This window comes from Hydra viridissima, unplaced genomic scaffold, assembly GCF_058129835.1.
Source record: "Hydra viridissima isolate aposymbiotic clone 2 unplaced genomic scaffold, HvirCarnegie_v1 scaffold_7, whole genome shotgun sequence".
NCBI lineage: Eukaryota > Metazoa > Cnidaria > Hydrozoa > Anthoathecata > Hydridae > Hydra > Hydra viridissima.
This window is the reverse complement of record NW_028324306.1, coordinates 2,880,324-2,892,946: the sequence shown is the minus strand read 5'-3', so window position 1 is coordinate 2,892,946 and position 12,623 is coordinate 2,880,324. Positions and strand designations below refer to the sequence as shown.

The window sequence follows — 12,623 nt, the reverse complement described above, 5'->3', positions numbered from 1 at the left end:
AGTCTTAAACCAGTTTTCGAGAACACACTTGTTAACGCAAAATTTAGTAAGTGTTAAGTCATTTGATAACATATTTAAAATTAATTTTCTTTTTTTCTACAGAAGCAATCTTTGTTCCGCCTCATGTTCAATTACTACAAGAAAATGTAATGTAATGTTACATATATCTGCAATATTATATATTACATATATCTGCAATATTATTGATAAACTCCAATTTTTAACACGTTGACCGCCAATAGGATTTTCGTAAAACGTCTAAAAATTGCTTTTTTTTAGGTTTAATTTAATATATCTTTCGAAATACAATTATTTCATTTGTTTTGAGATATTTTTGAGGTGATTTATTGTTTTTTGATGTCTCAGCCATCGGTGGCCAACGCGGCCTAAATGGAATACCTTAGTGTCGGCCAACGGCGGTCAACGTGTTAGTAGTAAAAAGCTTTTAAAAAGTCTTATTCAAACTTATTGAACCTGCAGTCATCTTTAAATTTAAATTACCAATTATATTATCTTTGCGACAATAAACCATTGTGTTGAGGCATTAAAATATTGAACTTAGTTAACAGCACAAGTCTTTATATTACTATTTATTTACACAAAAATAATACCCAAAATAATAGAAAATTTTCAAATAAAAATCTAAATATATAATTTTTATAAATAAATTAAAAAAGGTTTCTATCGTTAAAAAATGTAAAATATACAACCTAATATTTAGTAAATTACAGATAAAGGGGAAAAAAAAACACGGAGAAAAAAAACACAGGGAAATAAAAAAAATGCAGAAAAAATCCATTCACAGCTTGTATAAGTGCGTCCATATTGCATAATGATGGATCCACGCTGCAATCGAAGCAAATATATGCCACAAAGCATGCGCAAACGGTAACTTTCCATCACTTTTAAAAAATAACACACCTACCACATAGAGAAAACCACCAAAAGCAAGTTCAAAGAAACCTTTCGTAGACTGAAAAAGAAAAAAATTTGAAGCAATCTCCTCTGCAAAGTAAAATATGACAAGTGTACAAGAACTTTTTAAGTAACTGTTTTAAAAAAGTTTTTAAAACAATTAATTTTACTTTCAAATAATTTTTAAATTAATATTTTGAAAAATGCTGTACATCTACTGCAATAAATGTGATGATCATGATTGAGATTCTGATAAAAACTTATTATCAAAAATGTATTTAAAATCAATACTTGGTAATAATTCTGTTTTCTAACTTTCATTTATATTAAAAAAAGAGCTATTGGTATCAGTTAACAGAAGAAATTCATTGGCGAAAAGATGAAGATTTAAATACAGACCTAATTCAGATTTATATATATATTTATATACAGACCCAAGCAGAAATCTTTAGAAATAAAAGGTCCACAAGTAGGTGAGGAAGATGGTATATTCTACAAATAACTTCTCGCTTTAATGTTGCTTCTGAGACAAAACTATGAATAGGATTTTTATTGAAATCTTAGGACTTTTTTTTCTATCTTGAATGAACTAAAATCCTCACCCAAAAATATTATTAATAAGAATTATAGCTGAATTTTACTGCCATAAACCTTGATTTTAAAAAACCAGTATGAGTGAATTTTGTGTATGTTTTTTTGCAGCGCTGTTTGTGGCTTTAAGGTACATATACCTATATACTTCTATAGCATTTCTATATCATTTTTTTTTTTTTTACAACTCTTTTAATATCATGATAGCAATTACAATTAAATAGGTTAAAGGGTAACGTTGATAACAACATTACCCTTTAACCTATTTAATACTTACATGGTATTTGTAATAAACAACATTACACTTTAATCGATTTAAATTAAATAAATTAAAATTATCAGTTTAAATAGCTTATTCAAAAATCTGAAACACAAAAAAATTGATTTCAGATCAAAAATGTATTTTAAGAGTAACTTTTTGTTAATTACAAACCAAAAATCTATAAATTTAAAATCTTCAGACAGGCTAAATACAATTAGACAGGCTAAATACAATTAGACAAGCTAATCACAATTAGATAGGCTAATCACAATTAGACAGGCTAATCACAATTAGACAGGCTAATCACAATTAGACAGGCTAATCACAATTAGACAGGCTAATCACAATTAGACAGGCTAATCACAATTAGACAGGCTAATCACAATTAGACAGGCTAATCACAATTAGACAGGCTAATCACAATTAGACAGGCTAATCACAATTAGACAGGCTAATCACAATTAGACAGGCTAATCACAATTAGACAGGCTAATCACAATTAGACAGGCTAATCACAATTAGACAGGCTAATCACAATTAGAATATGGATGACACAAAGGTCAAAGCTAAACACTTACATTAGAATACTTAACCTGTTAAATGTTTTTGAACGGAACATATAACTCAAAATTTTAGTTCAGTGAGGATAAAGCTCACAAAATAATGAGATATTACAATCATTACCAGTTGAACAAGCAAAACAGCAGGGAAAAAACCATGGCACAAGTACAATATTGTCTCAAGCATCTTATACCTAAATTGAAGACAGAGTAACAATCACCACATATAATAAAGCCTTTAGATTTTATTTTTCAAATGAACTTTCATTAGGTGGTTCAATTATGATTCAATTGACAAAATTATCAGAGCTTTGTATTGTTAAAAATATTGCATTGCAGAGTTTTGTATTGTTAAAAGTATTGCATATTTCAGAAATGTAAAAAAAAACTTGCAGAAACACTTTTTTCAGTTTGATTATCTTAATAATATTTGGAAACTTTTATGACTTTTGTGTATCTTTCCTAGAATTTTGATGTACCAGAATTCAGAAAGTTCCAAATTGATGATTTTAGGATACTTCAACTTGCCAATACAGAAAATAATTATAAAATTTAGTCTGATTGAAGAATGTCCAATTCACAAATAAAGAATGTGAATAAAAAAAAAAAAAAAAAGTTCTTTTGAAAATTGTCTTTCACAAATATACTCTAAGAATCTGCATCATTGATTTACTATAGTTATTGTTTTAATTTAAACTTGGTGAATAAATGAAAATCTTGGGGGTGTTTTAGATGTCATTTAGCATCAAAGAAACATCTACAAGGTGGGACTTCAAGTTACATACAAGCATCTGAGGCTTCCAAGAACATATCTTTGAAGGACAATTTGCAAAAACTCATTGATGAATGGACGGATATGGATTTTAAATTCCTTAACTAAGGCAGGTAATTTACATGATCTGACTTATAGTATACATGGTCTGACATTATTCAGTACATTATAAAGGCTTGGGCAAGACTAAGAAATTCTAAGAAAATTGCTTAAAGTGCGTTAATTATCTGCTGTTGTATATACAAAAGCTAAGCAAATTGCCAAATTAAAAAAAAAGTCATGCTTGAGGAAGTTGTTTGTGTAAATAAATTAATGTAGGGGAGAACCTTAATGAATGGGACAATTATTGAATGAGACAAACTCAGATTCTTATAGAAGCATTGATGTAAGGATATTCAAATTCCTGTAACAAAGAGTGATAGAAACAAGAATTCAACTGACCGACTTATCCATCCTATTGCGGTATGACTGTAATGACATTGGATGTTATTGTGCTTTCAAATGTAAAAAGTAATTTTTAAAAATGTTTTTGTTTTTCTAATTTTGCAGCAACTTTTGAAGTTATGGAAAATAAAATTCCAAGTTTAAATAGATAGCAGTCTCTAGTACTACAGTGTGTAAAACATTCAAGCTTAAATAATGGTGTTTTTAGTGTGGCTAATCATTTTTGGATAAATTGATGCGCATAGTGAATGGGACAAAATACTACTTATTGAATGAATTTAATAAGGTATTATTTACAGGTCAGTGGAGGGATGGTGTAGTCCCTTACTTTTACCCCCATTGGTAAAGGGTATTATTTACACAATTTTATACTCCAATCTTTTACTTAAATAAAAATAACTATATATAATATTCTAAAATGAGAAAGTTCTACTTTGATTGAAATTTAATTAGAGTTAGAAAGTCTAAAGTTAAAAATATTTTTTGTGCGGTCTTTATGTATGTATCTATATATTTAACTACATTTACAATTAATAAACATATGTGAAAAATGATTGAATTAAACACATTCATTTTTAATTCTTTTATGTTTGTCCCATTCAATGAGACATACTTAATGAATGGGACAAATGTCATGCTCCAATAAAACTCTCTTTTTACCAATAGCCAAATGCAAATCCAATTTTTTTGTTTTACTATATCATTGAGCAAGAGTCGGTGGTTGTCAAACATATTTAAATATACATATTAAACAATTTTATCTACATTTAAAAAGCATTTCGCTAAAACTGTCCCATTCATTGAGGTTTTCCCCTAGTGATTTTTTTAAAAAAAATTTAAAAAAAAAAAAAAAAATACTGCATTCTTTAAATATATATAAAAAAATGCTTATTCAAGGAGAAAGATACATTTCTTTATAAAAGTCTCCAATAGTTCTTCTTTGAAAAAACGTAATAGCACATAAAGGAGGATTTTTTACTTTTTAAATTTCACATAATATAACAAATACATAACTTATAAAAAAAAAATAGAAAATTCTAACTTTTCATGGTACAGCAATGTGTATGAGACACCAACAAAAGCAAACAACCAGACTAGATTTGAAGAACTGGCACCATATTCTTCGTTGCATTGAAGAAGGAACCTTTCATTCAACAAAGTTTAGTGACAGCAAATGAGAACTTATACAACATGTGCAAATGTAAAAAAACAGAATAGGTTCTTTGTTTGAAGTGATTCATTTTCTTAAACAAACTTATGAATTACCATGGAGTATAAGTTGCAGCAATATAGATATAGATGATAAATCGGTCGCCCAAATGAAACAGATAGCAGCAAGCAGTGCCCCTATGAGAAGACAATTAAAACTTCATTTAAAAGTGCAATACTCTTTACGCTAGTAAAAGTGTATCTAGATCAAATTATCAAGTATTGGAATATATTAGATTCAATAACTAAAATTTTTTGCAATCTTTTTTTAATGTTAGCTACTATTTGCCATTCTTCATTTACACTAATAGTTATTAAACTAATACACAATTTAACTAATAGCCTGTTACACTAATAAGCAATTTAACTAACAGTCTGTTACACTAAGGATCTATTACATTAATAAGCAACTAAACTAATAGTCTATTACACTAACAAGCAATTTAACTAGTTGGCTATTACACTAATAAGCAATTAAGCTAATAGTCTATTACACTAATAAGCTTATAAGATAAATAAATACAGTACATTACTATTATAGGTAAAAATAGCAATAATTTTTTTAAAAAGAACAATCTTAAATATTTATTCTTGCAGAATATTTAAAAAGTAAAAACATGAAATAAAAGTTTTGCAAGAGCTAAAAGTGTAAATGGAAGCATATGGAAAATTATTTAAAATCAAAATGACTGTAATTATTTACAATTTAAGAACATATTTTGTTGTTTATGTACAGTGAGAACAGAGCATTAACTTCAGTTAAGGATATTTATTACATGCAAATTTTAATTTTTATCTCTGTAATTATAATTGCTTTTACCTGTGCATTAATGAAAGGATGTGAAATGTTGTTGAAATAGTGAATAAAGAAACAAATGCAACTCCATAGAGAACTGCACAGAACAGCTGCTCATTAGTGGAAGATATCTCTAACATCTTCCACACAGCAAAAATGGCAGGAACAATCCATACCTAAAAAATGAATTACTAATGCTATACTTATAACAATTATAATTTAAATGATAATTATACATTTGCAATAAACAAATAATTATGATAATTATGATAATTTTCACATGAAGATTGAAGACTAGAGAAGAAGTAAATACTTACGCCGTGAGTAAAACAATTTGCTATCTGTTCAAGAGTTGTTGGTAGGTAACTTTCACCTTTTTTGGGGCAAGAATTCATATATCTAAGCATGAATGGAGTTTCAAATAAAAAAATTTTTCCAAAAGAAAAAAGACAAAAAAAAAATAACTCATTATTTACTATGAAAAGAGATAGAATACCCGTTTTTCAACCAATAACGTTGATAACTATCTTCTTTATCCATAGCCAATTTTTTTTACAAACATTATAAGTGTTATGATTTGATATTTTAGTGTATATGCTGCTATATATAAAATTTTATTAGCTAATACTTTAAAACATATAATTCAAAAAAAAAATTTGCACTCGAGAACTTATGCTACTTAGAAACAATTAAACAAAGTAGAAATTGTTGTTATGCATTTATTTAGGTTTGTAATTTTGTAAATAATTATGAAATAAAACAAAAAAGTGTTTGTTTCATTAAACATAATTCATTTATTTTTTGAGAAACCTATTGGAATTAACTTGATTCAATAAACTTTTATATACACATCTCAACTACTTTTTAGACATTGTACCACTTCCTCTTTTTTTTCTTTCTTTTTAGCACATACTCTTTTATATTTTTCTTTAAGTAATTGTTTTTTAATTGCTTCTTCTTCTTTAAAAATTTCTTTTAATTGTGATTTTGTAGCATAACCCCGACTTTTCATCAGATACAAAAATGTACCACCAGGGGAACGCCTTCGATCTCCAGAATCTGTTTTAAGTCCTCCACGCTTCATGATTTTCTTTGTTTCCTCAAATATCTCCATAGTTAATGAAGCTCCTAAAACTCTAAAAACATGTCCTAGCAAACCAGCTTTGCTCTCTTCAAGTCTATGAGCCAACTCTCTACCAGCTATTGAAAAAAGTGAACCTTTATCTAGATGAAGTGGTTTAAACAGTTTTTTGAAGTTAACTTCTTTATTAACAAATCTGTTTTGCTTTGAGACTGGCCTAGCTTTTGAATTTGAACTTGAACTGCAACAAGTAACTTTTGATAAGCACTCAGTTGAAATATTTTTTTCTTCTTTTTTATCAGTAACGTCACTTTCAAACACTACTTCTTCCTTTTTTGCCATTTCCTTATTATGAGATATATCACTTTTGCTCAAAGTATTGCATATGCTTTGCTCCACTTCTAGTAGTTTAAGCTCTTGTTGCAGTTCATCTTCTTCCATTTCAATATCATTATCTAAGTCAAATAAATCTAATTCAAATTCTTCTTCCATATTATTTGACTGAAAAGGAATTTAAAAATAATTAAGATACGTTTGAATTTTGCAGCACAAATATATATACAAGCAGTATATTATTATATTATTGCTTGTGCATATGCATTATCTTTTATAAAGGTTTGTGTAAACCTTTATAAAAGATAATGCATAAGTACATTAATACCCACACAAAAAAATAACAACAATAATAAACAAAATATTTGTATGACTTAAATATTAAAACATTTATTTTGGTTTATGCTAAGACAAATGGACCATGTTAGCAGTTGCAATATCTAAAATACTCATATGATACTATTGCCTATTTAAAATTTAAGATTTTTCAACTACAACCATAAAAATATTTTAGAACAACTTGACAAAAAAAAGTGAAAAACATTTAAAAAACTGCATTTACAAGAGTTCACATCAATTGTGATCAACTACTGTGTTAATTATTCTAGAATAAAACTAGAGGCATATACACCATACCTTTAACCACAACTATCTACAAATTACTCACTCACCTACATATATACTACCTACATACATAGTTACATACCTATGTACCTACATAAGGACTTATTTACCTACCTGCCTATCTACTAACCAACCAATGAAACAACCAATCGACAAACCAACTGACTGACTGACCAAACTACCCACCTACCAACATACATATACATACATACATACATACATACATACATACATACATACATACATACATACATACATACATACATACATACATACATACATACATACATACATACATAGATTGGGACTTATATTTATACTATAATAATTTTATAGCATATAAATCTACAATTGAAAATTATAACTTTGCATAAATGTGCAACTAAGTGTGAATAAAAAAAACCATCAAAGCTGTGAGAATTTAAAATCATTTTTAAAGCTTTATAATTTTGTAAAAACATGATAACAAAAAGTGAAATATTATAAATAAAAAAACTGACTTTTTCTTTGCAAAAAAAAAGGTTCCTCTTAAGAGCAGATTAAGCTGCATAATTACTTTTTATGTTGGGATTTTTATATATTAGAGATTACAAAATTTTGTATAAAGAATAAATATTAGAATACAGTGGATTTACATGAAATTCCTAATATTAAAAAGATCAATTTATTCAAATATATACTTGTTTCACAGATAATTGAATTAACAAATTTGATCTACAGAAGCTCACAGAAATTTGGATCAAAGTGCTTGTTTAGATATTAAAAAGTTAGGACTAAAATGTATATAAAATGATTGAACAAATTTATAAAAATATATATTCTCATAAATAACAAATTATATTTTTTCACTTAATAATATGACAATGAGATAACTGCTATTTTTGCATAACTTAAAGATCATGGCTATTTCTATCATATTAAAAAACAAACTGACCTTCCAAATACTGTGCGAAAGTTGCATAAAAAATGTTTTTAAAAGTTACAGCACACTTGAGTTCAATGAGCTAAAGTCTTAGATTTTACATAACAATTATGATAACTTTTTTTAAATATATAGCTTTTCATATACAATTGTCATCTTCCAGAAACGTAGAATCATCAACTATAGAATCAAGTTCAGATAAAGCATCTTCAATGTCATCACCAGTAAAAGTCAACTCTGAATCAGCATCTGATTCATTATTTGCATCATATGGTATTTGAATACTTTCATTTTTAACTAATTCATTTATTTTAACATTTTGCGTAAAAAGATATGCTAATGGGTTCTCCAATTTTTGTGAAGTCTCATTAAATGATTTTTTTGAACTTTTTTTTTTTCTCTTTGGCATATATTCATAGCTATCAAGACCATTTTCAGCTAAAGAAACATTATTTCTGTCAAAAACATGTGCAGATAAAATTGAACCTGCATTAGATTCTTCTGCCTTAATTTTAGAAGAATCATCTTGGTTATCACAGCTGTCATCAAAATCTTTATCTGATCTATCTGATTCATTTTCCCTGGTGACATCTAGAGGCTGAATATTTGTTATAATTGCACGAAAACAATTCATAGAAGATTCTTCATCAAGATGTGAGCGTAATTCCATATTTAAATCATTATCATGGTTAATGTTAATTTGCTCAAAACTATTTTGAAAATCGTAACGAATATTAGACTCTGGTAGTATAACAACTTCCTTACCAGATTCTCCTTCATTTTCAAATATTCCACTATCTTTACTTTTAACAAATGGAGTACAATTCAATAAACTATAATTGAAAACATTACTTCTGCTATAAGATATATTACTACTTGTACTGTTAAAAGATTCACTATTTAAAGAAGAAGGAAAAGAAGTCGGATAGCTTTTGCCACTGATTTGAAGCAATTCTCGAAGATTTTCATTTTCAACTTGTAAGCTTCTTAATGCTTCAATTTCTTTACTTGCAATATTATCATCTATTAATGCTGAATGACGCATAACATTAGCCATTTCTGAAATCTTTTCTCTCATTTTAACTTCAGTTTCTAAACATGTACTGCTATTGCAACTATTTTGACTGCTATTTAACTTCATCATGATAAGAACTTGCTCCCTATATTTATTCATAATAAGCTCTAGTGCAGATTGATGTTCAGCTAAGGATAAACTTAACTCTTTGTTTTCTTGTTCCAGGTTTTGAATTCGCTGATTTTCAAGCAGACTTCCAAGAATTAAAGTACTCCGTGGTCGATGATTTGCAATTTCATTCATTCTGCTCACCTCTTCATGATATTGTCTCATCACTAACAACCGACCTTGCAAACTAGTTGTTTCATTGATAATGGAATCAAGAACATTATCTTGTGCATTCAAGCGTTGAACAAGTTGCTTTGCATCATTGAGCATTTGATCCATAATTTCAATAAGGTTCTAAAATTGATAAAAATATTCTTCTAAAAATCAAGATTTACATCAGTAAATACTGCTCAAAAATTCAATAAACATAAAAAAAGTTAAATTTTTTTTATGTATAAAACATTTTTGACATTGATAATATTGATAATCCCAATATATTCCTATATACATACATACATACATACATACATACATACATACATACATACATACATACATACATACATACATACATACATACATACATACATATATAAACATACATATACATATACATATGCATATATACAAACAGACATCTGAAATCAGTTTCGTATTTTAATTAGCGAAGCCTGTATTTTAAAATAGCCAGATAATAAAACCTGAGGCTCAATGCATGCGTCAAAATACTTTTTTTATTAGGTAAACTGTTAGGATGTTTATGAATTTATGTTAATACTTATTTTGTTCTACTGTCTAAAAAAGATTCATGTGTAATAAAAAGAGAGTACAATTGTCATTAACAATCTGCTTATTGCCCTGTAACAAAAGTAATTTTCAGCGTAAAGTATGCATTTTTACTAACAGAACCACTCATCCCGTAAACTATCCTGATTAAAACGCAGACCGTTTCCACTTTTACGACAACGAAAAAGCGGAACAAGTCTAAAGCAGAGTAATTGTACTTCATTGGACTTATCCAGAGTTCTAGGCCATAATAGTACAAGTTCAAAAATTTGGTATTTTTATCCTGTGTTTTTTCCGTGTATTTAATGTGCTTGTTACACTATTCTATCGTGGCTTTTGTGATTTTTATAACTAATTCACTTTTATAATTATAGATCTTATGCACCACCATAAGATCTATAATTACAAAAGTGAATTAGTTAGTGAATTAGTCTTATGCGTCATTCTAACGCGGATTGCTAAAACAGTCTAAACGGAAAGATGCCTGGGTAGAATAACGTCAGAATGGAAATAATTCAGAATGTGTAATTGTAACCTTTGTGTGATAAATAGTCAGAAAAGAAAGAAACCAGAATGGAGATGACGTAAGAATAGAAGTTTCCAAATGAAAAATGAAAAAAAAAAAAAGAAAATTAATTACATGAAATTATTTTCTTTTCGAACAATTTAAAGATTCGCATTTTTTCGTTCAGAATTTTTTTTCTGTTCTTTTTTTCTGTTCTTTTTTCTGTTCTTTCTTCCATCAATTATGTAGCTATTTCCGTTCTGACTTCTGTCAATTCTTATTTGTACTTACTTTGATCTAAAGTGGTCCACTGTATTCTAATATTTATTCTTTATACAAAATTTTGTAATCTCTAATATATAAAAATCCCAACATAAAAAGTAATTATGCAGCAATATCAAGCACTTTAAATAACTTTTGAGACTTTTAAAACTCTAAAACTTATAATTTAAGCAGCTGTAAACTATGGTTTACAGAGGGTTTTAATGTAAGTTTTTTACGGATTAATTTCATACAATAAAGTTATCAGCGCAAAAAAACCTTGCGTCTAAATGTCTTTACCGTTAAACTATCTCTTTATTCTGAATCATAGAATTTCGCTAAAAAAGAATATCTTTTTAGCTTTGAGCGAATCTTTAATTTGTTGCAAACAGAATTTTCCATTCTGACAATTCTCCGTTCTTACTTCTTTCCATTTTGAGATTTTTCTGCTCTTTCAATTCGCTTTAATGCATTTATATTTGCCTTTTGAATACTTAGGCGTTATATTACTTGTTAAGTGCTATAAAATAATTAATGACATTTTGCCAGATTTGATGTCAATTTATTTGAAGATTAAAAATTATGAAAAAAGTAAGTGAAATCTTTTAAGGTGGAACACCAGGGAAAAAATGAAACTGTGAAATATTATATAAAATGTATCTTTTTGATGAAAACTTGTTTTAATAAAGTGTTATAATTATTTTTATTTAAAAAGATAAATTTTAAAACTTATTAAAAATGCATAATGGCGGAAAAAAGAACAACAAAGGCTGTATTTCAAAACATAATATCTTTATCTAGTGAAAAGATTATGGATTAAAACTCGATACAGTTGTAAAACAACTTATTATATACCGTTTAACCCATGCATTTTTAAATTTTTTGAAAATTACTCTTTTTATCACAAATTTACTAAAAAAATTGAAAATTTTTGCCTTCCTCTATAGATTTACAGCAATAACTTTTTATCTAACCAAATCCAAGAAAAACCCATGGGTCAACCGGAGCATCAATATTAAATAAACATTTCCTGAAAATTTCAGCTCATAAACATAAACTGTACTTAAGTTATCATATTTTGAATTTTAAAAAACCCTAAAAAAACATTTATGCAAAAAAAAACAAGAAATAAAAAAGAATAGATCATTTTGAAGTGTTAAAACTACTAAAAACCACCAGCTACATAAAATTCTTTTTTCTTATCCTGTTCAGCATCACGGGAAACCATTTTATTTGATCTTAAAGATTTTCTCCTACTTTTTCCTTCATTATTCGATTTTAAATTCATTCGTTTAACACGAGCAATATTTGCTAAAATTGATTTTTTACAAGTTACTGAACCGATTAAACCATAATACTTTAGTACATTTAACACAACCAATTTCTCGAAAACCAATAACTGCACGCATATTTACTTCAAAAGTTTTTTTTTACTTTTT

The 12,623-nt window shown here is 27.5% G+C and overlaps 3 protein-coding genes across 3 annotated transcripts; all 3 read right to left on the bottom strand.

The window, feature by feature from the left end:
* Positions 1 to 347: 347 nt before the first annotated feature.
* LOC145184466 (monocyte to macrophage differentiation factor-like) lies at positions 348 to 6,263 on the bottom strand. The gene is made up of 7 exons (XM_080060146.2): positions 6,046 to 6,263; positions 5,867 to 5,948; positions 5,574 to 5,725; positions 4,811 to 4,891; positions 4,587 to 4,688; positions 2,453 to 2,522; positions 348 to 973 (listed from the first exon to the last, which is right to left on the bottom strand). Exons 1-7 carry the CDS (start codon positions 6,087 to 6,089, stop codon positions 800 to 802), a joined length of 705 nt encoding a protein of 234 aa, XP_079916272.2. The 5' UTR covers positions 6,090 to 6,263; the 3' UTR covers positions 348 to 799.
* A 133-nt stretch (positions 6,264 to 6,396) lies between these two features.
* LOC145184465 (uncharacterized) lies at positions 6,397 to 7,122 on the bottom strand. Its single transcript, XM_080060145.2, has one exon. It carries the CDS (start codon positions 7,120 to 7,122, stop codon positions 6,403 to 6,405), a length of 720 nt encoding a protein of 239 aa, XP_079916271.2. The 3' UTR covers positions 6,397 to 6,402.
* LOC145184602 (uncharacterized) lies at positions 6,397 to 10,536 on the bottom strand. Its single transcript, XM_080060326.2, has one exon. The coding sequence runs from the start codon at positions 9,969 to 9,971 to the stop codon at positions 8,649 to 8,651; it is 1,323 nt and encodes a 440-aa protein (XP_079916452.2). The 5' UTR covers positions 9,972 to 10,536; the 3' UTR covers positions 6,397 to 8,648.
* Between the last annotated feature and the right edge of the window lie 2,087 nt (positions 10,537 to 12,623).

Coding starts and splice junctions, on each gene's coding strand:
- LOC145184466 (XM_080060146.2), bottom strand. CDS start 6,089: ATGGATAAAGAAGATAGTTATCAACGTTATTGGTTGAAAAACGG. Junction 5,949..6,045: donor CGTTATTGGTTGAAAAACGG/GTATTCTATCTC, acceptor ATTCATGCTTAG/ATATATGAATTCTTGCCCCA. Junction 974..2,452: donor CTGTTTTGCTTGTTCAACTG/GTAATGATTGTA, acceptor TTTCTTTTTCAG/TCTACGAAAGGTTTCTTTGA.
- LOC145184602 (XM_080060326.2), bottom strand. CDS start 9,971: ATGGATCAAATGCTCAATGATGCAAAGCAACTTGTTCAACGCTTGAAT.
- LOC145184465 (XM_080060145.2), bottom strand. CDS start 7,122: ATGGAAGAAGAATTTGAATTAGATTTATTTGACTTAGATAATGATATT.